The 24,460-nt window shown below is 42.4% G+C and overlaps 1 protein-coding gene across 2 annotated transcripts in view; it reads left to right on the plus strand.

Annotated features, from left to right (window-relative positions):
• PAMR1 (peptidase domain containing associated with muscle regeneration 1) overlaps window positions 1-23,773 on the plus strand; it is a 43,011-nt gene extending 19,238 nt beyond the window's left edge. For both annotated transcript variants that reach the window (XM_053388067.1, XM_053388077.1), the window contains exons 5-12: window positions 156-373; window positions 3,185-3,292; window positions 15,273-15,443; window positions 17,334-17,546; window positions 19,301-19,367; window positions 20,546-20,778; window positions 20,864-21,156; window positions 23,061-23,773. In XM_053388067.1, the coding sequence (XP_053244042.1) occupies window positions 156-373; window positions 3,185-3,292; window positions 15,273-15,443; window positions 17,334-17,546; window positions 19,301-19,367; window positions 20,546-20,778; window positions 20,864-21,156; window positions 23,061-23,597 (1,840 nt within the window). In that variant the 3' untranslated portion in view covers window positions 23,598-23,773. The remainder of the gene's footprint in view (window positions 1-155; window positions 374-3,184; window positions 3,293-15,272; window positions 15,444-17,333; window positions 17,547-19,300; window positions 19,368-20,545; window positions 20,779-20,863; window positions 21,157-23,060) is intronic.
• Window positions 23,774-24,460: the final 687 nt, after the last annotated feature.

The following is a 24,460-nucleotide window of genomic DNA, read 5'->3' on the forward strand; positions in this document are numbered from 1 at the left end:
TTGAAGGCTATCTTGTGAAACTGAAGGTGTAAAGGAAGCGCTTTGGTGGGAGGCTTGTTTCTCTCATTTAGGAGCACAGAAGCAATTTAGAAATACAGACAAATTTTGGCATCTGAATTTGTAAAAAAAAAAACTCCACCCCTTTTGTGTCCAAGGTTTGCTATGCTGAGTCTGGAGTTTGACTACATGTGCCAGTATGATTATGTGGAGATCCGAGATGGGGACAGCATTGATAGCAGGATAATTAAGCGTTTCTGTGGGAATGACAGGCCTCTCCCAATCCGAAGCACAGGGCCTTCTCTCCATGTTCTCTTCCATTCAGATGGTTCCAAGAACTTTGATGGGTTTCATGCCGTCTTTGAAGAAATTACAGGTAAGTAGGATGAAAAAGTATAAAATGCATGCCCAACAGCTACCTGGGTGAAAAGAAAAGTCTTGAGTTATTGAAGTAATCGTATGACTATATCCCTTGCAGTGGTTTAGCCACATGATTTGGAAGGAAAAAAATCCAATGAGTGTGAAATATGGTCCTGTTTCATTCTACTCGCAAGATTGCCCCTTGCTGTTCATGTGACTAATTTAGGGCTCATCCACGGTTACCTTTTGCTCTGTGCTTTCTAGGCACAGGTCTGTGCTTTTTATTTTGCCCTGCTGCTTTCCCTAGGAAAACCCAATATTTACTGTTGAATCAGAGTAAATGGCAATTTGGAGCAAAAGAAAAAGCATGCAGACATGGACCTGGAAAGCCCAGACCTGTGTCTAGAAATGTGGAGCAAAAGTAAGTGTGGATAAGCCCTTTCTGAATCCTTAGCTCTCCATATGTATGTAGCTGTAGAATCCTTTGAAAAATTGATCTCAGGAGTTAGAACCTTACTGTTATGGGGCCATAAAACAGTGAATTAACAAAGGGGGGATTAGATGATTCTGATTGCCTCTGAGATTTCTCCCCTCTATATATGGTGCATAAAGCTATGCCAGGCTGTTCCAAGTCCCTGCCCTCTTTTTCCCCCCTTCCAGCTCTAAGGTTTGTGGGTCTGCTTGCCTGACCATTTCATTTCATGGAGGGGAAGGGTAGGTTGGAGGGAAATTGAGCCTGAGGAATAGCTACTTGTCAAAGGGTGTGTCCAGACTTTGTGCAAGTGGTTCAAGCACGTGCCAGAAATTTAGGTTGGCAGCATTACAGTGGAACAAAGTGCTCTGTTGCCTTGGCACAATAAATCCACTTAAAAATAACAGACTTTCTGCAGTTAGGAAAGTGATGGGGAAATGCACTTTAAGGTATGGATGATTAATGGGGACACACCAAAATATCCCACAAGCAAATAGGATAACTACCTCATAAACGAATCAAAAAGGATGCTCAATAAAGACCAGACATAGTCTAGCTTCCATATAAGCATTATGTGAGCAAATCAGGATGAATGTTCAATAAACAGGTCATCTTGAAGAGCCCAGAGACTAAGTTCTTGGTAAGGATCATAGAACTGTAGAGTTGGAATGTTGGGTGTTAGAGTTGGAATGTTGCATATGGCTTTCACCATGGGCTTCTACCTTCCCAAGTCTGACTCTCAGTCCACTGGGGGTTATCACTTCAGACTGGACACCTTACTTACTGTTTGATCTTCTGTATCATGATTTCTCTTTTCGTTATTGCATGAAGTGCAAAGAGTACCATCACAGGAGTTGCTATAAGTAGCACTGTGTTAATTAAGCAGCCTATAAAGAAAAAGGAAAAAGGAAAAACAAGAGTTGGCTCTGTGAAATTGAACTTGGTGTGGGGTATGTTGCAGCAAGGCCTCCCACACTCATGGGACTAACGTATTCCATACGGGGCAGAATGAATGGATCTTGTTTCCTCCGCTCAGCGGGAGCCTTTTAGTATTCCGCTGCTGCCATCTACTTTTCTTTCCGCCCCATTTTTAGCAACAATTATTTAGAGATTGGGTGGTTGCTACAGTGGTAATCTATGCAGAGTGGGATATGGAGGGCTTACAGTTTTTAGAAGGAAGCTTTATTGTGTGCCTTATTGTGAGTCTGTCCTGGCCTAATGTGCAGCTGAAATGAAAAGCTTTTAAAACGCTCTCTTTTGCAAGGCCGCTGACACTGTTTATGGGAAAGAATGTGATTTGCATGGGGAGTGAAGAGGCTTGGGGGGGGATTGTGGGATGGAGACCTCTGGCAGCACAAATTTAACAAGATATAGCAGTGTGAAATCCTTCTCTGGACAAAAACCTCAAGGGGTAGCCGAGATCGGTGTAACAAGATGAACAGAGTTTCCTTGGCTGTCCTCCTGTTTATTGCTAAGAACAGGTTGTAGCACTTAAAGACTGTGCAGTGGCCCAGAAGGGATCAGGTGATATCCTTGGCTAGGACCACAATCCTAAGCATTCTTACCAGGAGTCCCATTGAAGTGAATGGAGCTAACATATGAGGGTTCATGTTTAGGATCAGGCTGCCTGAGGGTCTTTGCAACTAAGGAAAATAAAAAGGGGTGGTTTTATTAATCATTGTAGAAAGTATAAAGTATGCTGTTATATAGTTTCATTTGGGGAGATTTGTTTTTCAACTTTTGGCACTTCTGTTGCTGGGAACTGCCTGCTTACATCAGCTTCATTAAGCCCCTGCTCAGATCTCTCGCTGCCCATGTAGATCTCTTCACTGACATTTCATAATCCTTTGGTCTCTGCAGGGTCTTCTGCTGTAATTGCAACTCTGTGGGTTGTACAGTTTTCCTTCTCCATGGCTTCTTTCTTTCCCATTTATTTCTAGTCTTCCGAAATCATAATGGGTCAAGTCTTGGCTGTGTCCTAAGTTCCTTGGGGGCCAGGTGGCAAAAGAAGTTCAGGTGATCTATATGAAAACCACAGGGGTGTCTATTGCACTTTTTTAGTTCCAGGTTTAGATTATTTGCGAAGATAAGGCCACTCTGCCTATGCCCTGTCTTTGAGAAAAATATTGTTCACCATGAAGAATAAGGCTTAGTCAGGTCAGAAGTTCTGGTAAATGGAAGAACTTTTAAAATGATTTTCTTCACAGCACAGGTCTATATTACCACTTAAAAACAGGAACATTCACTGAAAATACGTTCTCTTACAAAAGTTTTTCACACCGGGATGGCTGTGCATATAAGAGATGAAAGAGGTGAAGGAAGCTGTTTTATGGTCCTCCTTATACTTTTTTCCAGCTTGTTCTTCCTCTCCATGCCTGAATGACGGAACCTGCATCCTAGATAAAATTGGTGGCTACAAATGTGCTTGCCTTGCTGGCTATACTGGGAACCGCTGTGAAAGCTGTGAGTACATACATCCCCATGCCTGTGAATGTGAATGTACATGAGCTTGATTTGAATTATTGTGTTTTCACTTAATGCTTAGCATTGCTATACAGAATATTTTATTTGTTTGTTTGTTTGTTTAAAATTTATATCCTGCTCTTCTTCCCAAAGGAAAACAGGCCAGCAGGCTGATGGAGTCTGATAATTGGCACACAATGGCTAATAATGATAATAACAATAACAAGAATAATGCTTTGGAAGGTGCTGAAGAAAGAATAGCCTGGTCCACACATAAAACTAAGACATGGTTTACTTAACAAACCTCAATTTAAGCATGAGTTGTCCCACAGATGGCTTGCTTCTCCAAAGTTTGCCTTGTTTTCTAACTGCCCTTGCCTTGTACCTTTGTACTGTGGTGATCAACTGAGATGGGGTTGCCCAACAAACCATGCTTAAGCAAGAGTGCTTGATTAAAACAAACCAAAGTTTGTAAACTGCTGGGCAGGGTTCATACATAATGCTAAGTTGGGGTGGGGAAGCTTTTCTGCTTGGTAGGCCAGTTCCCCACACCCCCGCCACCTGCAGGCCAATTTGTCAGGCGAGTGGGACCATCATTTTGTGCTCTTATCTGCTTTTCTGCTTTTAGATGTGACTGTCATTGCCAGTTCCCCACAGCAGCCATTTTGTGACTTGCACATATGACACCTCCTCAAAATTCCAGTTGTGCTAACAGGCCAAAAAGATTGAAACCCTTGAAATAGGGTATAGCTATGTATTATTTTAAATAATACCATTCTCTATAAAGGAGTGTGTTTTTAATGAAGAACATGAATACCTCATGACAGAAGAACATTGGGGGGAGGGTAATATATTGATTGGGACGCGGGTGGTGCTGTGGGTAAAACCTCAGCGCCTAGGACTTGCCGATCGCATGGTCGGCGGTTTGAATCCCTGCGGCGGGGTGCGCTCCCATCGTTGGGTCCCAGCGCCTGCCAACCTAGCAGTTCGAAAGCACCCCTGGGTGCAAGTAGATAAATAGGGACCGCTTAACAGCGGGAAGGTAAACGGCGTTTCCGTGTGCTGCGTTGGCTCGCCAGATGCAGCTTGTCACGCTGGCCACGTGACCCGGAAGTGTCTTCGGACAGCGCTGGCCCCCGGCCTCTTAAGTGAGATGGGCGCACAACCCCAGAGTCGGACACGACTGGCCCATACGGGCAGGGGTACCTTTACCTTTACCTTTAATATATTGATCACTCTGCTCTATAAGATGCTAAAAGACTTGAGGTGTGCCCCCTAGCTATCTAAATTCTAAAAATCTTAGAACAGGGGTCAGCAAACTTTTTCAGCAGGGGGCCGGTCCACTGTCCCTCAGACCTTGTGGGGGCCCGGACTATATATTTTTTTGGGGGGGGATGAACAAATTCCTATGCCCCACAGATAACCCAGAGATGCATTTTAAATAAAAGCAAACATTCTACTCATGTAAAAACACCAGGCAGGCCCCAGAAATAACCAAGAGATACATTTTAAATAAAAGGACACATTCTACTCATGTAAAAACACGCTGATTCTCAGACTGTCCGCGGGCCAAATTTAGAAGGCGATTGGGCCAGATCCAGCCCCCAGGCTTTAGTTTGCCTACCCATGTCTTAGAATTATGGCAGTCTTTGTTAAAATTCACTCCTGACACACATTTTCAAAATTTCCTTCGGTATTACCAAACAAAGCCTGAACTTTTTTTCCTGGGTAGTACATGGGTAAACAGTCACAACTTTATTTTGATACATAGAGGAGAATCATGAACCTAAAATTATTTCTGCCTTAATGCTTTCAAAACTCAGCCAGGAACATTTTTATTCCATGTCTTTGAAACAGGCGGATATACTGTAGCTTTTCTCTAGGCAGATCCTGCTGATATAAGAGACTGTTTCCTGACAGACAAGAAGAAGTGCTTTTGAAATGAGAAAATTGAGGGCAGAATCTTATATACTGACGATCCATTGGCTGAGGGGCTATAGGGTTTGCATGAAGCTCACTGTGCTAGCTGAACTGCTGTCCTGGCAGACATCCTGACAGAATGGCCCAGGATATGCTGTCGGAATACTCTGCCAGTGAGAGGACTGAAATAGGGCATGGACATTAGGAGGACAGAGGCAACACAGGGGAGGTCATCCATATGTTGGATATTATATGCCTTCAGTCAAGTATTACACACCCTATTGATGACACAACATTACACCAGCCCCATAGCTGACCCAGGAATTGCACCACCTACGAACTTCAGCTGGGGTGAAGGGCAGTAGGACAATGACTGCAAGGGAAGCCTTCTGGGATGCTGTCCCTTCAAGCAAAGTGGTTGAGTTGCAGTAGGTGGATTGGGTCCTGCTTCACAGGTATTTGCATTACCTCGGTAGATAGGGATTCAGAGGGTGGAGGACACCTTTGCAATATCACCCTAAATGGAAGAGTTCTCCTAGAGATCATACAACTGAAATGGCTTAACTTTGAATTGTTAATTTTCCAGTGCTATCATCCTGGTTGTGGATTTGAGGAATCAGGGAATTTTCTATCTTCCCACCACTTTTAGGTGTTTTCTCCATCCTCATGTAATGCATATGCAATATTGGTTCACCCAGTGCTTTTTTTTTCCCTTAAAAAATGTTTAGGGGTACTCTCATTTTGACTCAAGAAAACCCCCATTTTATAGTTCAAATCGGGGAAAATAAATACAGTAAATGGACAAAAGTACAGAGAACATGCATTACTCATATTGAAATACTACTCCTCAATGAGGCCAAACTTTCATAAGTAAAACACCACACATCCACATTCCACACTGCTTCATACATTAAATGCTCGCTTCCGTCTGAGACTCAGGAAACACCGTGACAGGAAATGAGGCTGCCATCAGGGGTAACAACAGAACTGATAATTCACCGTGCTAGAGAAGAAGCTAAACATTTTTTTAAATAGTTTCTTCTCCTGTTAGATTCACAAAATGTTTAGGGGTATGCGTACCCCTCCAGAAAAAAGCACTGGTTTCCCCTGATTCTTCTCTATGCTTACTAAACTTCTGTCAAATTAAATTGTATGAATAGTTAGCGTTAGGAATGGATTTCAAAGAATTCTCCCCACCCCCTTATTCAAGTGATGTGCAGTCCTTTATTAATAGAGCAAATTGGATGGGCTAATTTTCATCCTAATTAGCCCACCAGCCTCAATCCCTAGATGTAAAAGAAAACTATTAGAAGCTGCAGCTAGATCTCGTCTGTCTCCATTATCATTAAAGCCAGGCAATGGGCTTTGTAATTTATAACTAATTTATAACCAGTGCACTAAACTGGTGCTTAAAGGGCTGCAACAAGATGGAAAGTTGCTGGCACAGTTGGCTAGTGCAACCGTATGCGGACTGAGCAGCTGCAAATTCAAAACAGTTCTAAATATAAATTGGAAGAAGTGGTAAGGGTGGAGGGCAGCATCAGGTGGATGAGGTCCAAATTCTTTGCAGTGGGGAAGGAGCTGCAAATGCACATTAAATGTGTGTGTGGACAAGGCCTTGAGCCTCTGCTGGACAGCCTGAGGAAGGATAAGAGAAGAGTACAGGACTGCTTGCCAAACTTACCAGTAGGACCCCTCCACCCACAAATATATCAGCTGCCCTGTGACTATTAACACAAACCCAACCTGCCAGGCTCTCAAGCAAAAGTTGACTCCAGATCTAAGTTAGTCCCATTGATTTCAGTGTGTTTAAGTATGACAAAGCGTGCATTCACACAGTAGTTTATTCCATTTCCCTGTTTTCCTAATTCTTAATTATCTTTTAGATTTCACTTGACATAAAAGCCACTTCTGGAAATATAGTGGAATATAGTGCAGGTTTAGCTTTCATTTCAAAGTTATTTGCAAATGGATCTTTTTTTTCTGGAAGCAAATAACACGGAAATGAGAGCTACATTTCCACTATATTTTGGTATATTTCCGGAAGTGCCTTTTTCTAACATTGGGAAAGCAGCTGTGTGTATGCAGCTGAAGTCTGAATCCAACTCAAAGTATTTTTGTAGCAATTTAACAAACTCCACCCACAGTCAGATTGGACACTTAGGCTGTAAGTAGCCAAAGTTTTGGAAAACTTTAGCATAAATGCTCTCTTCCCCCACCCCACCCTGGTGCTTTATTAACCCCTGTTATGTATATGTGGAATACAGTCCTGTCCATGCTCAGCCTCTCTTTGACCAGGCTCGAAATGGTTCTTCCCCCTCTCCTCTCCTCCCCTCCCCCCCTTTCAAGTTGTGTACTGTGTTCCTCTCAGGGGGTGCAGAGCATTCTGGCTCAGTGGGCCTCCCAGGGAATTGCTGGCCTTCTAAGCGAGGGACTCTGACCCCTTTTTGCTCTGAGACTTCCTGTCACCTTTGTCTGAAACAAAGCCCAGCAAGCTCAAGTTCTTGAGTAAATGCTGGGATCTTGTATTGAATGGGGAATTCATTGCTTAGATCCAACTTCCATTTCTTTACGGCTTCCCAGTCTCCCTTGCCAGCCGTTTGACACTTCTCCCGCATCCTAATGAAGGGTGCTCCATTGAGCTAAACTGTGGCGTACTGTGCTATCACTAGCAGCTCCTCGATCGTTCCAGCATCACCCCCTTTTTTCCAGGATAGGCCTGTGAAAGTGCTCTCTTGGTCCTTCCCCTGTGCTTGACTCCTGCCCACTGCCATTGCTCAGCCACACACAAGGTTTTCAGAAAGACAGTTCTTCAGGGCTTCCTTGTCTTTGCCGACTGACTCATGTGCTTAAAAGGGACACCCTCTCAGCCTCTGGCAGCAGGAGAAGTAGAAACAGCTGCTCTCTGTAGGGTATTGAACATGGTTGTTGTTTTTGGTTTGTTTGTTTTAAAGAGAGAAATTAATCTTTACAGCCAGTATTGTGAGACTACTGCTATGATGTTGCTGCACTGATAAAGGGGAGATGTTCATGTGATTACCTGAGTGCCAATATTGAACATGCCTTCCTAATATTGAACAGAGGAAAATCTTTTTGTTTGTTTGTTTGTTTGTTTAAAAAAACGAATAAGGCTGAAATCCTATACACACCTGGGAACAAGCCCTATTGAAAGCAATGGGGTTTACTTCTGAAAAGATGTATATAGGATTAGACTGCAAGACTTACCTGAATGTAAACCACAATGGGACTCACCTGAGCAGAAATGTGGTGCTGTGGGTTAAACCACAGAGCCTAGGACTTCCCAATAAGAAGGTCGGCGGTTCGAATCCCCGTGACGGGGTGAGCTCCCGTTGCTAAGTCCCTGCTCCTGCCAACCTAGCAGTTCAAAGGTACGTCAAAGTGCAAGTAGATAAATAGGTACTGCTCTGGCGGGAAGGTAAGCGGTGTTTCCGTGCACTGCTCTGGTCGCCAGAAGCGGCTTAGTCATGCTGGCCACATGACCCGGAAGCTGTACGCCGGCTCCCTCGGCCAGTAAAGCGAGATGAGCGCCGCAACCCCAGAGTCGGCCACGACTGGACCTAATGGTCAGGGATCCCTTTCCCTTTATCTACAAACAGGATTGAGAAGTAGGGAGCATTAAGTGCAAATTCAATACACACCACCTACCTGCTGACATCAATGAAGTGGTAGCTGAGGGGTGCTTGCCCGGCTTTGGGAAGGAGGAAGGAGGAAGGAGGACTCTAGGACCCTGTCAGAGCCCTCACACCTCCTTCCCAAAGCTGGACAAGCCTACCGGGGTCTGAGAAAGTGCCCTCTCTGGTTGCACTAAATCCTCCTCTGTACTGACTCCTGTCTGAAACTCTGGAAACCCATTGTCAGTCATTGCTGACAAAACTGAGCATAGGTGCCAGCTCCCTGGGGCCCTGGGTGCCCAAGCACCCACAAAATTCCCCGTGAAGGGGCCGGGCATCCACAAATTTTGGCCCCAGTGCCATGCACTACATGGCACCCATGACCCTGTGCTTCCACAGTCACGGGACCAAGCTGGCACTCTTGATACTGAGCTAGATTAGCCAGTGGTCTGACTTGACTCAGTGCAGTATATGACAACTTACTATGTCCTGACTGCTGCCCTGAGACCAGTACCTCAAAGACCAAGCAGCGTGTAATGGAGGTCCTACTTAATCCCTTTCCTTTTGAGCATTCTCATCCATGAGCTAAGAACAAGGATGCGTGGACTCTGAAAATGACAGCCAAGGTTGCTCCTGAAATCTTCAGAGTGAAATAAAATTTGATGACCTCTTGGCATTGCGAAATGCAGCATAAGGTATATTGCTTAATATATCATGTTGCAATCTGGGAGATGCATTTGTTGAAAAGGAAAGCAGGGCAGAATTACTGAAACTGTGGCAAATCATGCAGGCTGATGGTAATGTCATTAGGCAAACTCTGTGTGTGTGTGTGTGTGTGTGTGTGTGTGTGTGTTGGCAGTCAGGAATTCTGTATTTGGAATTGCAGAAACAATGCAGAGGGGAAAACCCAACTTTCACAGCTCTGCTACTGACTCACCATGTCACCTTGAATTAAGGCATATGGTGGCTTCCCTCCACATCTTTGCATTATTTCTATTGTTGCTGTGATTCTTAATGAACTTCAGCTGTTGGCTTAATTATTATTGGTAGGAAAAGGTACATACTTGTAGCAATTCTGTTGATGCCTCAACCAAGGGACTGGATCTGGCTGTGGTTATTCAGATTATGTCCTGATTAGATTGTTGTAAGGGGCTTATGTCTTCAGAAGTGTCTGTTGCTTCCAAACAAAGCAGCCAAACTACAATCTATCTAGTATGGTGTGTTTCAATAATGTCACCTCAGGTTTTTTTCCAGCTAGGGATGTTGCTCCTCTCTCCTAATCACTCCCCCCACCCTAAATCCTTTATACTAATGACAAATGCATTCTGCAAACGTGGATCATTGCACAACCAAAATGACACCACCTGTGCATCTCAGAGGGTTGATTTGATTTTATACTTGTATTCTGCTTTCTCAACAGCAGATGTTGAGCTCTAAGCAGCTTACAATAACCACATGAGCTTTAAAACACACACATATTGCAGTCACTTATAATACCAAACACAGTCGCATTTGAAGCAAACAACAACAACTTCATCAAAACAATGAATACAATTCAATAAAGTCATAATAACCCATAGCATTGCCAGGATACTTCCTAATCACATGCAACCTTACTCCATAACAACAAAATATTGATTAGCTGCGATTGGGAGTGATTGGCAGGCTTGGGGAAAGCCTGATATTTGTAAATGTACCAAAACAATTTTTGGGGGAAGTGAGAGCACCCCCTCCCCAACAAAAACAAAACAGTCCAGTAATGTCTCAGCTAGGCTATCCTGAGCTAAGTGGGGAAAGGGCAGGATACAGATTTGGTTTATTGTTATTTTATTATTATTTAAAGAAAATACCATCCTTTATTCAGCCCCACAATCTTCCTTTTAAGCAGCTATTTATTGTGGTGTTCCCTATGTGCTTACCAAGAGATACCTTCTGGAACCTGTTCACAATATTAATGATAGAAGCATAGAGCGAGAAGGTGAAGTTTGATGGGGACGTTTATAGTTTTCATTCAGCCCAGTCTTATATGCAAACCAGTTCAGTTCTATAATTAAATGGGTTAACCAAATAACTGGAAAGGTTGTATCCAAAGACACAGATTTCTAAGGGATTCGAACAATGCTGATAAAGATCAAGTGGCTAGTTTTAAGCAACAGCCTCCAAATTGTCTCCGGATGAATACATCCCAGTGGCTGACCCAAGCATACTTTCACATGGTTACTGTCTCATTCACAGACGCATGGAACTGGAAGACATTGGGGTGGGTTCCACTTGGCTGGAAGGGCATGAAAAGATTTTCATTGCTGCTGGGATTACATCATTGCTTTATTCTGGTGATTCCTGGCTGTTGGGATAACTGCAGAAAATGATGTTTTGCTCAAACCAGAACTCTAAATCCATGGATGAAAATATACTGTGAGGCTCGGTGATAACTACAAGATTCCCTTCCATGTTGTGTACGTGGCATGAGCGAGGAATACTGTCCAAGTGTGCGTGAAGACAGACATTCAAAAGTGTGGTGGAAGTGCCTCGAACACACATTTGCCACACGTGGAAGCATTTGTTTTCCAGGCAGCCTTGCCCTATGCTTGTTCTAGAGCAGGCATAGGCAAACTTGGCCCTCCAGATGTTTTGGGACTACAACTCCCATGATCCCTAGCTAACAAGACCAGTGTTCAGGGATGATGGGAATTGTAGTCTCAAAACATCTGGAGGGCCGAGTTTGCCTATGCCTGTTCCAGAGAGACAGGCTATCCCGAAATTTCCTGTGACTGGAAATTCCTACCTGAATGTACAGTATTTATCCTTTGCTGCAGTCACAGAGTGATCAGATCAACTTTCTCTAGAATCAATTCTATGTTTTAAAAGATCATATTAATACCTTGAAAATATCAGGTGGATGTAGAGCAGAGCGCCCGGTTCCGTCAAACTGGGTGCTGAACCAATGGGGCGCCACAGAGCGTCACAACTATGACATAGTGAATTGAGTAGAATGGTAGGCAAGGAGGCGGGGGTGGCAAATTTTGGCCTTGCACAGTGCACCACTGAAATTTGAAAGACCAAGGTCTGCCCTAAAAACATGAAAGCAATTTTATTTGGGATAGACAGGTCACTCTCTGTTTTGAATCCAAGTCACTTTTCTCACCCATTCTGTACTGTACATTCTATAGCATTTCTACATTTTTCTGTAAATATTTATAAGAAAAAAACTTGCATTAGAATTCATATACAAATGCATGGTTTTAAACACACTTTCTCTCAAAATACACACTTGAAATTGTCTTATGATGAAATTTTTGAGCCGAGATCAGTGCTACAACATTTGAAGAAGTGTAAAAATCCCACAGATAGCTACATTCCAATCTGATAGGCTTAGTTCAGGTCAATTCACACTGGACTTCACAAAGATCAGATTCTTTATAGTCTCTTGTGGGCCATATTTCAGTGGTATAGGGGGCAAATGTCAATATCTGTGGTCATACTGAAGACAAAGAATTATTATCTAGCTATGGGATATATTATGGATGAGATGTGGGTGGATGAGATTAACCTATGTATTATTTAGCAATGAATAATGGAGGGGAAAGAGACCAGAAAAAGAAAAGTAGGCTTTATTTATGCAGAGAAGTAATGGAACATGGGTAAAGAACAGTCGGGATTTAGAAAGGATTAATAGGGGAATGTTCAGCAGAAGAAGAAAGTGGTTTTAAATAGGTAATCCAATTTTTCTGCAGCAAATTGAGTATAGAAGCTATTTCTAAATGGCAAATAATTCAAAGTTGAGGAATGTTGCCCATAAGTAATTGAGGAAGAAAGGAATGAAATTATTCTCTTGGTTATTAATAACCCAGAATACTTAACTTAAAAATTCAGATACTCTGTCTTCATTTATTCTAGACTGTCTTTGAGTTCTAGAAATACCCACAGAACATAAATATAACATAGAACATTAAATATAGTTCATTGTAAGAAAAAGAAATCAATGAATATCTGTAGGGAAAAAGGCAAGGGTGGTATTAAATCTTATCACACACTTGTTGACTTGTACAGTTTTGAGACCCCCCACATTTTCTGCCTTGGCACTCCTCCATCAATCAGGAAGAGAGCTGTATGGACTGACCAAAACAACTCTTTTGGCCCAGTCCCTTACCCCTTGTGAGCACAAAATGTGCATGACATGGGGCCTGAGAGATACAGCTTGGTTCCACATGTCTTACCGTGTTCCCTGGGAAGAGGGTTGGGAATTGTTGAGGACAATAGGGGTCTCCTAACAACTCCCAGCACCCTTAAAAACTACAGCTCCCAGAATTCTTTGGGAGAAGTTATGACTGTTTAAAGTGTTATCATAGCACTTTAAAATGTATGGCGTGAATGTGGCCTGTGTCGGATCCACTGCCAATCAGAGAGGACCGTGGAGGTCTAGATGGATAAACAGTCTAATAGCCTAGGAAAAGGCACCTTCCTTATGTTCCTATGCCATATAGTGAAAATATAAAAATCGACATTGGCCAGAATGTTCTTCATTCACATTAATAATGCCTTCATTTGTACTTAATGGTGGTTCTGTACGAAGCTGCTGTCTGAACTTCACCTAACTGGGTTTACTTTTGTTGCCTTTTCATTCTCCTGTAGCACTGAAAACTTGTCTTTTAATCTGTATTACACAGGAAACTTCCTACCAGTGCTGAATATTTAGAAATAATGAAGGACTCTGGTGAGGAAGGTCTTGTATAGTTAAACGTTCCGCAAAATTTAACTGACTGCACCAGTGACACAGACATAGTATCACTTTTATTGCTTCCTGGGACTTATATGCTAGAAAGCATTAAAATAAGTCCCATTATTTTAATGTGGCAGTTAAGCATGCCCTCAATATTTTCCCTTTGGAATTAATGGGACCTAAATGTGCTTGGTAGTGGTTGGGTAGGACCATCTTTTTGGACAGGATTATTTCCATTCTTTTCTGAAAAATGATGATACAGTTCTAACTCTTTTGTGGCATGGGATAAGATGTCAGCCATCCAGGTCACTCTTTCATTGTTGACAACCCAACACTTAGCGTTTGGTGGTGCTTCTAAAGGGATTTGAGTGTGACTTCTCCCATTTGGATCAGACCCCAGCAGAATATGGTCATTACAAGTGGAGATATGTACTGAATGTTCCACTATTCCATTCTCTCTCTGAAACCTCTTTCCAGCTAGAGCCACATAGGCAGCTACAAAGGTTAAATTGGCCTTGAAGGCAGGGGACACACTTAAAAGGCATTTTAAAAATATATCTTATAAAGGATCCTGTCCTTGGCTAAAACTCTATTGAATGCACAGTGGAATCTGAAGAGGGGGAAAATCAATCAGGTTCATGTACCCGACAGGCAACCATTCACACAATGAAAGAAAACTTTCCTGTAAAACACACAAGGTAGCAGTACTCATTTCAAAACCAGCTTCAGAGCTTTTCTTGCACAAAGCAGGAATGAGGCAGAAAAAGGATCAAGCTGCAGAGAAACTGCAGGAAACGCTCTAGAGAAGGAAGGGGCTTACAATAGGTTACAAGACAGCATGTGTTGCCCCCATTTTACTGGGTGAAAAGGTCCTGAATGTGTTTGCTTTTTCATCAGGCAGAATGACAAGGCAGCCAATACGAACCTGAAAACTCTGATGGGAGCAAAGTCATAAAGCATACAGGGCTAGTCCAGGAACTTCTGGCATGTGATGGCCTTTACGGCTGTTGCTAATAAACATATGAAATGGCTGGCATTTGCTGCCCTTTGATGGTGACCATCAACTGGGGCAGGTACCTTGTTCCTCTTCACTGGAGCAGTGGCCCTATGTAGCATTGTTACAAGTAGGCTTTTTACATCAGTATAACATGGCAACTAAGCCATAGTTTTTCCAAGGTTTGTCCTATTGTTGCAGTCATGGCTAAGGAGAGTCCTTGACCATGGTTCTGGGTTTGGACAACACACTAAGCCAAAACCATGGCTTAGCTGCCACACCTCAGTGAATTAAAGAGCCTGGGATGGAGCAAAATTTCTGTGATTTCCTTGGGAGCCAGTGGTATCACGCTAACCCATGGTCTTGCTTAGTGTGTCGTGCAAACCTGGTCACAGATAAGTAAAGAAAACCTAAGGGCCTAGTGCTGCAAGTACTTGTATACTCATGCTTTAAGTCAAGTAACTAATTGGATTACTTAGGTGGTAGTATTGAAGATGAAAGATACATCAGGAATTTGGTAGATTGGAATGAAGTGTGTGCTTTTTTATATAAAAAAGAATTACCGGTATGTATAGCAGTCTCAATATTTTGATTTTTTTTGTCTCTGTATCTCTTCCTTCTTAATATTTTTATTACATTCTAAGTAAAGAATCAACTTAACACAGCCCTGTTTTTGTAATAAAGTGGATTTTTTTGAAATATCTGAACTGTCAGTGGTGATGTGTAGGACTCCAGGTGCTCCTGCTCATGGTTTTGTGGAAGGAGATGACTTTAAATACGGGTCCCAGGTTTACTTCAAATGCAACGCAGGTTACACATTGAAAGGCAGCCGTGTTGCCGACTGTCAGCTAGATGGGAGCTGGTCAAAACATCATTCTGAATGTGGTAAGGATGCTTTACATTTTTTATCAAGTTTCAACCATTATTCCATTATTATTTTCCTTTAAGACTAATTAACAGCAAAGCCAACACGCTATTTTGAGGTTGACGAATTAATAGTGTGACATTAATTCACATGGGCCCTCTTAATAAGAGGCTATCTGTACAGAAGCCTCAGTGTGCTTGTAGTGACTTCCAATTATTACAGCAAGTACGAGTGCCTGCTCCTGGCAGGCTTTTGCCTGTACTCCTAAAACGTCTTGCTCCACTTGGCATCGGCTGCTCTTCCTTAAAGGAAGGACTTGCCCTTGGTAGAGATACAAGGAAACCATTTTCAATTTTTTGTATGTTGTGGCTGATGCTTTTCTCCTTCCCAGCTGAGGGCAAAATTGGCCTTTGCCTGAAAGAAAAATGAAAACATTCCATCCAACTATTTCCTTGCTCTTTTTGGCAAGGGATTCTGGGTAAGGGTAAGGGTATTGTGAGGTCTCTTCTTCAAGCTTGGGACAAGGCTTAAACAGGACTGGGTCACTGCCGCCACAGACAGCTGTACTCTGGATGCCAAAGAGACTTTTGTGCTTGTGGCACTTTTTTAAAAGCCTAACAAATATACCAGTCCAAATGTACAGGTGCACAGCCCTTATTCGCTAACTTGGAATTTTGAAGTCAGAACTGGCATGCATTCCTTGGAAATGGCTGGAAAACAGCTGAAGTGCCATTTTGAATAGTTGGATACAAATCCGAGCCGCACATCTGGCAGGCCATTTTCGAGATTCTTCCAATATTCCATTTAAGTTTCATGATGGAAAACTCATACACTGGCCATATTGTGTGTAGGTGAATCCCTGTTTCTCCATGCTCAGCAGGACATGCCATTATCCTGCCTCCTCTCCATCAGCCACCACCTTCCTCAAATTCTAGTAAGTCTCCCATTGCTTTTAAAGCACTTTCCTCCAAGGCCACCAGCAGTTATGTGGCACATCCCAAGTTGCCTGTGCGCAATATAAAGAGCAATTTACTTCTTAATTCTTTCCTTTCCAAATCTCTCTTTATGAGAAGCTGCAGCCAGTGTATGCGGCACTGCCTTTGACGTTTTAGGAGTCGCTGAAGCTCTGGGGCTCTGGGCTTGAGTGCCAACCCAGAGAAATGAGAGCCCCACTGAGATAGTAATTGGGGAGCAGAGACAGGTGATAATGAACACGCCACATGCTAAGGCTAGAAAGAGCTCCAGTATATTCATGTGCATAAAAAACAAGTTTATTGATCACATGGTGAGCACTTCTCTAAAAATGGATGGATTACTACCCAGTGTCAATTTTGCATGAGTTCATTCACAAGTCTGATCTGTTTCCACATTAATCTGCTATTATTATGGCCAGTCAAGCAGTAATAAATCAAATGGCAGTGTTGTTGCAAACTGTGCAATTTTGTGGATGAACTGTGGAAAGACAACTTCTATCCTTAGTTTTTGCAGTTTGACTTTTGGTTCACCACTTGCTGGATGCAACTATGGAATGCAATGGTCCAATGGAACAACCTTTGCCAACCTGGTGTCCTTGAAATGTTTGAACTACAACTCCCATCAGCCCCAACACAGCTGTGCTGGCTGGGGCTAATGGGAGTTGAAGTCTGAAACATCTGAAAAGCACACCTTGCTTGGCTAAAGCTTGAAGTAACTTCATTGCAATTCTCAATGGAATTAGATTTTATCAGATCAAACTGTTTATACCTGTAGTGTTATTTTGCAGTTGCAATTACTACTTCTTTAATGCTCATAAAAGGAAAGTTAATAATATGCATGGCCGTGTACAATAGGTGTATAAACTGTGGAATGATCTGATGGTCAGGATTAATACTTTCTGCATGGAAAAATAAAATGTATCCCCTTGCTGTTAGTCACAGAAGATAGAAACTGCTCTGATCCTGGTGCTCCACTCAATGGGTACAAGAAAATGATGGACGGTACTGCATTGATGAACGGCCGGTATGCAAAAATTGGAGCAGTCATTACATTCTTTTGCAATAACTCCTATGTTCTCAGTGGCAATGAGCAAAGGACCTGCCAAGATAATGGAGAATGGTCAGGAAAACAGCCAATTTGCATTAAAGGTAATTTACAATCCCTTTTATGACAACTAACAATTTGTTGTTTTTTACATTGGCTTAGTTTTATAGCTGAGACATAATGAGATACAAGCTGCTTCATGGCAAATATCAATACAAGGATGGATTGGCACCCATTGCAGAGGCAGACAGTTTTTGCCAATCATCCTCCACTGCTCTCAGTGAAGTTAGAATCTACTCCAGCAGATGTGTATTTCTAGGTTTTTAAAGTGCACATATGCACAAGAAATGACAAAAACTCATTTTCTGCAAAATGTTTGCACCGGAACCTAAAGATGGGGCACTTTTGGTTTGTACTTGATGGCTTTCAGTGGTCAGCCATGGGGGGCTGCAGGTAAGGAGGTTCCATGGCTCAGTTATCTTCTTATTCTCTGGTGACCCCACCAACATTTGCTTCCACTGACTGGTAGGGTTGTTGTGTCTTCCAGATCAACCTTGACCATTGTCTAGGCACTGTTGGCATTTACTGTATTTGTCTGCCTTCTAGCATCGGCTCTTGTGCCAAGTTTCACTTGCCTGCCAGACTTCCCTCCAGGCTCATGCCTCTTGTTTTCCACCCTGCCATCTCTTTATCAGTGTGGTCTTCATTATATGTGCTTGGAAGGAAGTCATATTTAAATCCCATTTATTTCAATGGGAACTGAATATAACTAGGCTGCAATCCTATATGCACTTACCAGGGAGTAAGGTCCATAGAGCTCAGTGGGATTTACTTCTCAGTAAGCATTCAGTGGATTTCACAATTAGTCTGGATCCAAATGTGTCATTTGGAATGCTACTCGCCCCAAAGTGGAAAGAAGCAAAGGAAGAATGGATACAAAAACTTATGGAATATGCAGAAATGGCAAAACTTACCAGAAGAATAAGAAATCAAGATAACAAACTTTTTATAAAAGAATGGAAATGGTTGATTGAATATTTACAGATAAGAACACTGGTAGGATTATTGCAATAACCTGCAGTTTCATAAGAGTATATATTTAAAGTAGATAATTAAATGAGTAAATTAAATGAATTTGAATATGCAAAAGACAATAAAAAAATAAATTTAAAGAACCACAGAAAGAGGGGGAAGGAAGTCAAACTTTGAAATGTTAAATTGATTGTGAAACTAATGAAATGTATAAACTCGAAAAAGTATAAATAAAAACCAAATGTGTCATTTCTAACATATAGTTATCCAAATAAAGGGAGGTACCTCTGGCCCACCCAATTGCTATTGGACTGTAGCTCCCATCATCCTTGACAATTTGCCATGCTGAGTGTGGCTGATGGAAGTTGTAGTCGAGTAACATCTGGAAGGCCACCAGTTCCCCATCCCTGATCTAGAACTCAAGCTAGTTTACAGTATTTTAACATGTACATACACTTAAAATGCACGGCTAAACTTCTCTCTGAAAATACAGTATTTTTCCATGTATAAGACTATGCTTTTCCCCAATTTTTTAAAGTTTGAAATTGGGGGTCGTCTTATACACGGAATGTTTAAAATATTTATTTCTTAATTTTGAGCTCAAAAAATAGAGCTTGTCTTATACATGGGGACATCTTATAGACGGAAAAATACGGTAGCTGCTTTGAAAAGAAAATTCAGGTGCTGCTATTTTGTATACTGATTGCCTCTCATCTTGAAACATTGCTATTAGGAAAAGGAAAGGATGGACAGGTATATGAAACATAACTTTAGAGTTCTGAGCATGGAAGAGCATTGTGGAACCTTGTATTTTTTTTCCCCCTAGCTTGCAGAGAGCCAAAGATCTCTGACCTGGTGAGACAGAAAGTACTCCCTATGCAGGTTCAGTCAAGGTGAGATTGCAGTGTCTTAACTACAGTGTTAACGAGCAATGTTGATACCTTTTTCCTATGTGTCCTAGCATATTTGGGCATCGTACCAAATGCTTTGCATGAACAACACTAATGTTCCAGAAATAACGGTTGCTAGTTGGATGGGGGTACCCTGGGTATAGACATCCAAGCTGATGAAGTTACCCACAAGACAACACAAACTGTAGGTAGAGATGGTCACAGATGTTGTATCAGTAAGCACTGTAACTTATAATGCAACAGGTGAGACATCCCAGGACTTTTCTATGGATTGCTGATAGATCTGTTGCAGCTTTGATAGTGAAACCTAAGAGATGAAATGGTGGGGAGGAAGGATCTTACGAGATCCTACCTTTAATGATAAATTGACTGATTTATTTTAAAGGTAAGCTCTGGACCAGGCTCCCTCAACCTTGGCCCTCCAGATGTTTTTGGCCTACAACTCCCATGATCCCTAGCTAGCAGGACCAGTTGTCACGGATGCTGGGAATTGTAGTCTCAAAACATCTGGAGGGCCGAGGTTGAGGAAGTCTGCTCAGGACCATCTCACAGCTGTAAGCTTATAAAGGAGCCTCACACACAACTCCCAGCACTTGAATGTCTGTCCCCACCCCGCCAGTGGGGGCATGGCCATACATTTTGTGGTCCTGTCTCTTTTTCTGCACTTTTAGATTGAGCAGCCATTTTGGAGTCCATGGCACTTTCTCAAAATTCCAAATGTGCCCACTCACCCAAAAAAGTTGGTGATCCCATCTGGACACATTCCAAAGAATTTTAGATCCACTTACTACCAATCTAGCCCAGTTAGGCATGATTAAACCCACTGCACACCCAGCTCTGAGATGGATTCTGAGCAATGAAATCTATTGGCTACAAAAACACAATTAAATCACTTCGGTAGGGTTTAAGCACATGCACAGTTTATCTGAATTGTACCCATTAAACCAGGCATGGCCAAACTTGGCCCTCCAGCTGTTTGGGACTACAACTCCCATCATCCCTAGCTAACAGGACCAGTGGTCAGGGATGACGGTAGTCCCAAAACAGCTGGATGGCCACGTTTGGCTATGCCTGCATTAAACATTTGCTTATATGTGCCATGAAACACTGTGATGACAGGTTTTGGGTGATATTCCTATGTTCTTTATGCATCGAAACAGGGAAACCCCTTTGCATCGGCTCTATTCGTCGACTTTTAACAAGCAGAAGCTGGACGTATACCCAACCAAAAAACCATTACTACCATTTGGAGAACTACCTCCAGGATTCCAGCATCTTCACACACAGCTTCAGTATGATTGCATTTCTCCTTTCTATCGTCGTTTGGGAAGCAGCCGGAGAACCTGTCTGAAAACAGGGAAGTGGAGCGGGAGAGCTCCTTCATGCATTCCAAGTAAGAAGCCTCTGAAACATATAATACCTTGGAGAAAAACCAAGACAACAGCAGCAATAATAATTTTATCTCTCTTTTATGACAGTCTGTGGAAAGGCAGAAAACACCACTGTTCCAAAAACATCCTCAACCAGATGGCCGTGGCAAGCAGCCATCTATAGGAGGCCCAATGGGGTGAAGGTTCCCAGTCACAGAAAAGGGGCCTGGATATTGATTTGCAGCGGGGCCCTTCTAAACGAGCGCACAGTCGTGGTGGCAGCCCACTGCGTCACCAATCTGGGGAAGGTCACGGTTCTCAAAGCAGCAGACATCAAAGTTGTTCTCGGCAAGTTCTACAGAGATGATGATAGAGACGAAAAGACCATACAGAACTTGCGGGTGAGTAAGGCTTTGAGGCGCCATGACACTGTGCATCTGCAAACAGGTGCAAAGGCCCACAGAAAGGGACTGCTGCACATTCAGGACTCTGTGTTGAAACAGAGAGACCATTTGGGGACTGCAAATGTAAGTACGGTCGTACCTTGGTTCTCGAACGCCTTGGTGTTTTGGCTCCCGAACGCTCAAAACCCAGAAGTGTTCCGGTTTCCGAATGTTTTTTGGAAGCCATACGTCCAGCGTGGCTTCCACTTGAGTGCAGGAAGCTCCTGCAGCCAATGGGAAGCTGCGCCTTGGTTTTCGAACAGTTTCGAACAGTTTCAGGAGTTGAGCGGACTTCCGGAATGGGTTATATTTGAGAACCAAGGTATGACTGTACTTACATGGTAGAAGATCCCACTAAAATCACAAAAAATGAAATAAAAAATGTTTTAAGTACATGACTATGATTAGCACATCACTTGTATTTTTAAAATAATAATGTCTAAATCAAATTTACCAAAAAAAGCTGTATGATTGTGTTCCATTGTGTGTGTGTAATAATATAATATAATATAATATAATATAATAATAATATAATATAATGGGATATATTTCTATTCTACTCTATAATCTTTCACAATGTGATTATATTTCAGTTTCCTCATTAAATGTTTGGCATCTTAGATGAGATTGCTTTTTTTAAAAAGTGCCAGCTAATACCAGTGCTAATTAGAAAATATATTTAGTAAGGCTGTGTGCATAATTTCATTTGCTGACTGCATTTTGGAGGAAAAAACAGTGAAAATCTGAAAACTTAAAGCTGAACTTGTAAATTTGTTGTCCCTGGTCAGCTCTGCTGGAAGGTTTATTCAGCTGTCATTTGGATCAAGTAGGTTTACCAACTTGAAGTATTATAAGATAACATCTCAGGCAATTTCCTAGCCAGCTATTTGTTACCATGAAACCCATTTGTAGGCAGAGGGCCTATACATTGCTATGATCACTCTGCTTGTTAGGATTGCCTGGTATTGCAAAATCATCACCTTCATTGTTTTAAAGAAATTTTCTAGTTGGCATCAAGAACTTTTTTTAAAAGTCTGAAGGCTCTACGTGTTCTCTTCTAGTGACCCAGACCAGACACTCAGGAGTACTGCACTACAGAGTATTCCCTCTCCTTCCCCCTGGCCCTGGTCATTCCAGATGCAGAATTTTTGCATTTCCAATACTATGATACCTCCTTCCCCTGCCAGTCTCTGAGAAGCACCCCACAGTATGTTTGCAAAGCATTCTGCCATTCAGCTGTGAAATGTATGCAGATCTGTCCAGTGTAAATGTCCTTGCTACAAAATACTGAATTCTAGCTACAGAAATTAGAGTTTACATGAAAACAGCTACAGAAATTAGAGTTTACATGAAAACATGTGGACCTTCCCCAAATTAATTTCCATTGGTGAATGAAGTATTGTTAGAACAATAGCCATTTGATTTCCTAGTCAATAGTGTAATCTACCAAAAGATCTTTCTAAATAATGACAATGAGTCACCAGCAGCAATGGGACCACCTTACAATGATTGAGACACCTCAGAATTTCCCAGTTGTATATATTATGTTCCAACACATTTTTGGGAACTGACTGTTTTAACTGGCTTGGTGCTGCAATGTTTTTATCGTAATCATCTGTATGTTTTAACAGATCACACACAATGTTCTATTAATATTTATATTTTTTAATGATAGCTTTTCCCCTGGTTTTGTTTTTTTTTTAGCTCTTTCTATTTTAGCCTCCTTGAGTCCTTTTCAGGGGAAAAGTATAATAACAATAACAATAACAATAACAATAACAATAACAATAAAATTTCAAGTAAATGGTGAACTGAAAATGAAGCCGTTATAATTTGTTGACTATTTCTGGGCTCTTTCCTAGATTTCAGCAATCATAGTTCACCCTAACTATGACCCTATCTTGCTCGACTCTGACATTGCTCTCATTAAACTCCTGGACAAAGGGAAAATCAGCAGCCGTGTCCAACCCATATGCCTGGCATCTATACGCGATATCGAGCCACCCGCGGATGACATGCAGATAATGATCACTGGCTGGAAGATCCTGACAGATGTTGCCGATCCGAGCTACAAGAACGACACCCTCCGCATGGGGACTGTTCAGATGGTAGACTCACTGTTGTGTGAGCAGCAGTATGAGGAAAACGGCATCCAGGTCAGCGTCACCGAGAGCATGTTTTGCGCCAAGCAGCACCCCACCGCCTTTTCCAACATCTGCCCTGCTGAGACTGGAGGCATTGCAGCTATAGCTTTGCCAGGAAAATCATCTCCGGAGTTAACCTGGCATCTCATGGGGTTAGTGAGCTGGGGCTACGATAAAACATGCAGCCTAGAACTCTATGCCGGCTACACCCGAGCCATCCCTTTCAAAGACTGGATTGAGAAGAACATGAAATGAAACACTCCCTCCACCCTCCTCTCCATTTTTTTTTAAATGTTAAATATATTCATTTCTCTCACAGTCTCTGATACTTTAGATTTGTCACCCCATTGATGGAACACCTGTGGAATAAAGGTGAAGCAGGGGTCTCAGCAATTTGATACAGGCTAGCTATCAAGAGGGACGCAGGTGGCACTGTGTGAGTTAAACCACAGAGCCTAGGAATTGCCGATCAGAAGGTCGGTGGTTCGAATCCCTGTGACGGGGTGAGCTCCTGTTGCTCGGTCCCTGCTTCTGCCAACCTAGCAGTTCAAAAGCACATCAAAGTGCAAGTAGATAAATAGGTACTGCTCCAGCGGGAAGGTAAATGGCGTTTCCGTGCGCTGCTCTGGTTCGCCAGAAGCGGCTTAGTCATGCTGGCCACATGACCCGGAAGCTGTATGCCGGCTCCCTCAGCCAATAAAGCGAGATGAGCGCCGCAACCCCAGAGCCGGCCACGACTGGACCTAATGGTCAGGGGTCCCTTTACCTTTATCTATCAAGCCAGACCACTTCATCTGTGCCAGAGGCTCTAAACACAGCAGATGGGTTGGCATGTCTCAGCTGCCCCCTTTTCTCCTGGTGGGAGTAGGGCGTGCATGGATGGTGGGTTGTTGTACCAAAAAACACAATGACCAGAAGTAGCGGTCTTCAATCTATATTTAACAATCACCTGAATGAAACAATTAGAATTATTTTCATCCGAGTCTGAGACAGAGATGAGGCTGGAAAGAGATAATTGGGAGGTTGGATGAATTTGTTATGGTCACTTAGAAGCTATCTATATTGCCGTATTTTATGTTGTATTATTTGCCCTCCTGAGTACATTACACATTCAAATA

This window comes from Podarcis raffonei, chromosome 1 (genome assembly GCF_027172205.1).
Source record: "Podarcis raffonei isolate rPodRaf1 chromosome 1, rPodRaf1.pri, whole genome shotgun sequence".
Classification (NCBI taxonomy): domain Eukaryota; kingdom Metazoa; phylum Chordata; class Lepidosauria; order Squamata; family Lacertidae; genus Podarcis; species Podarcis raffonei.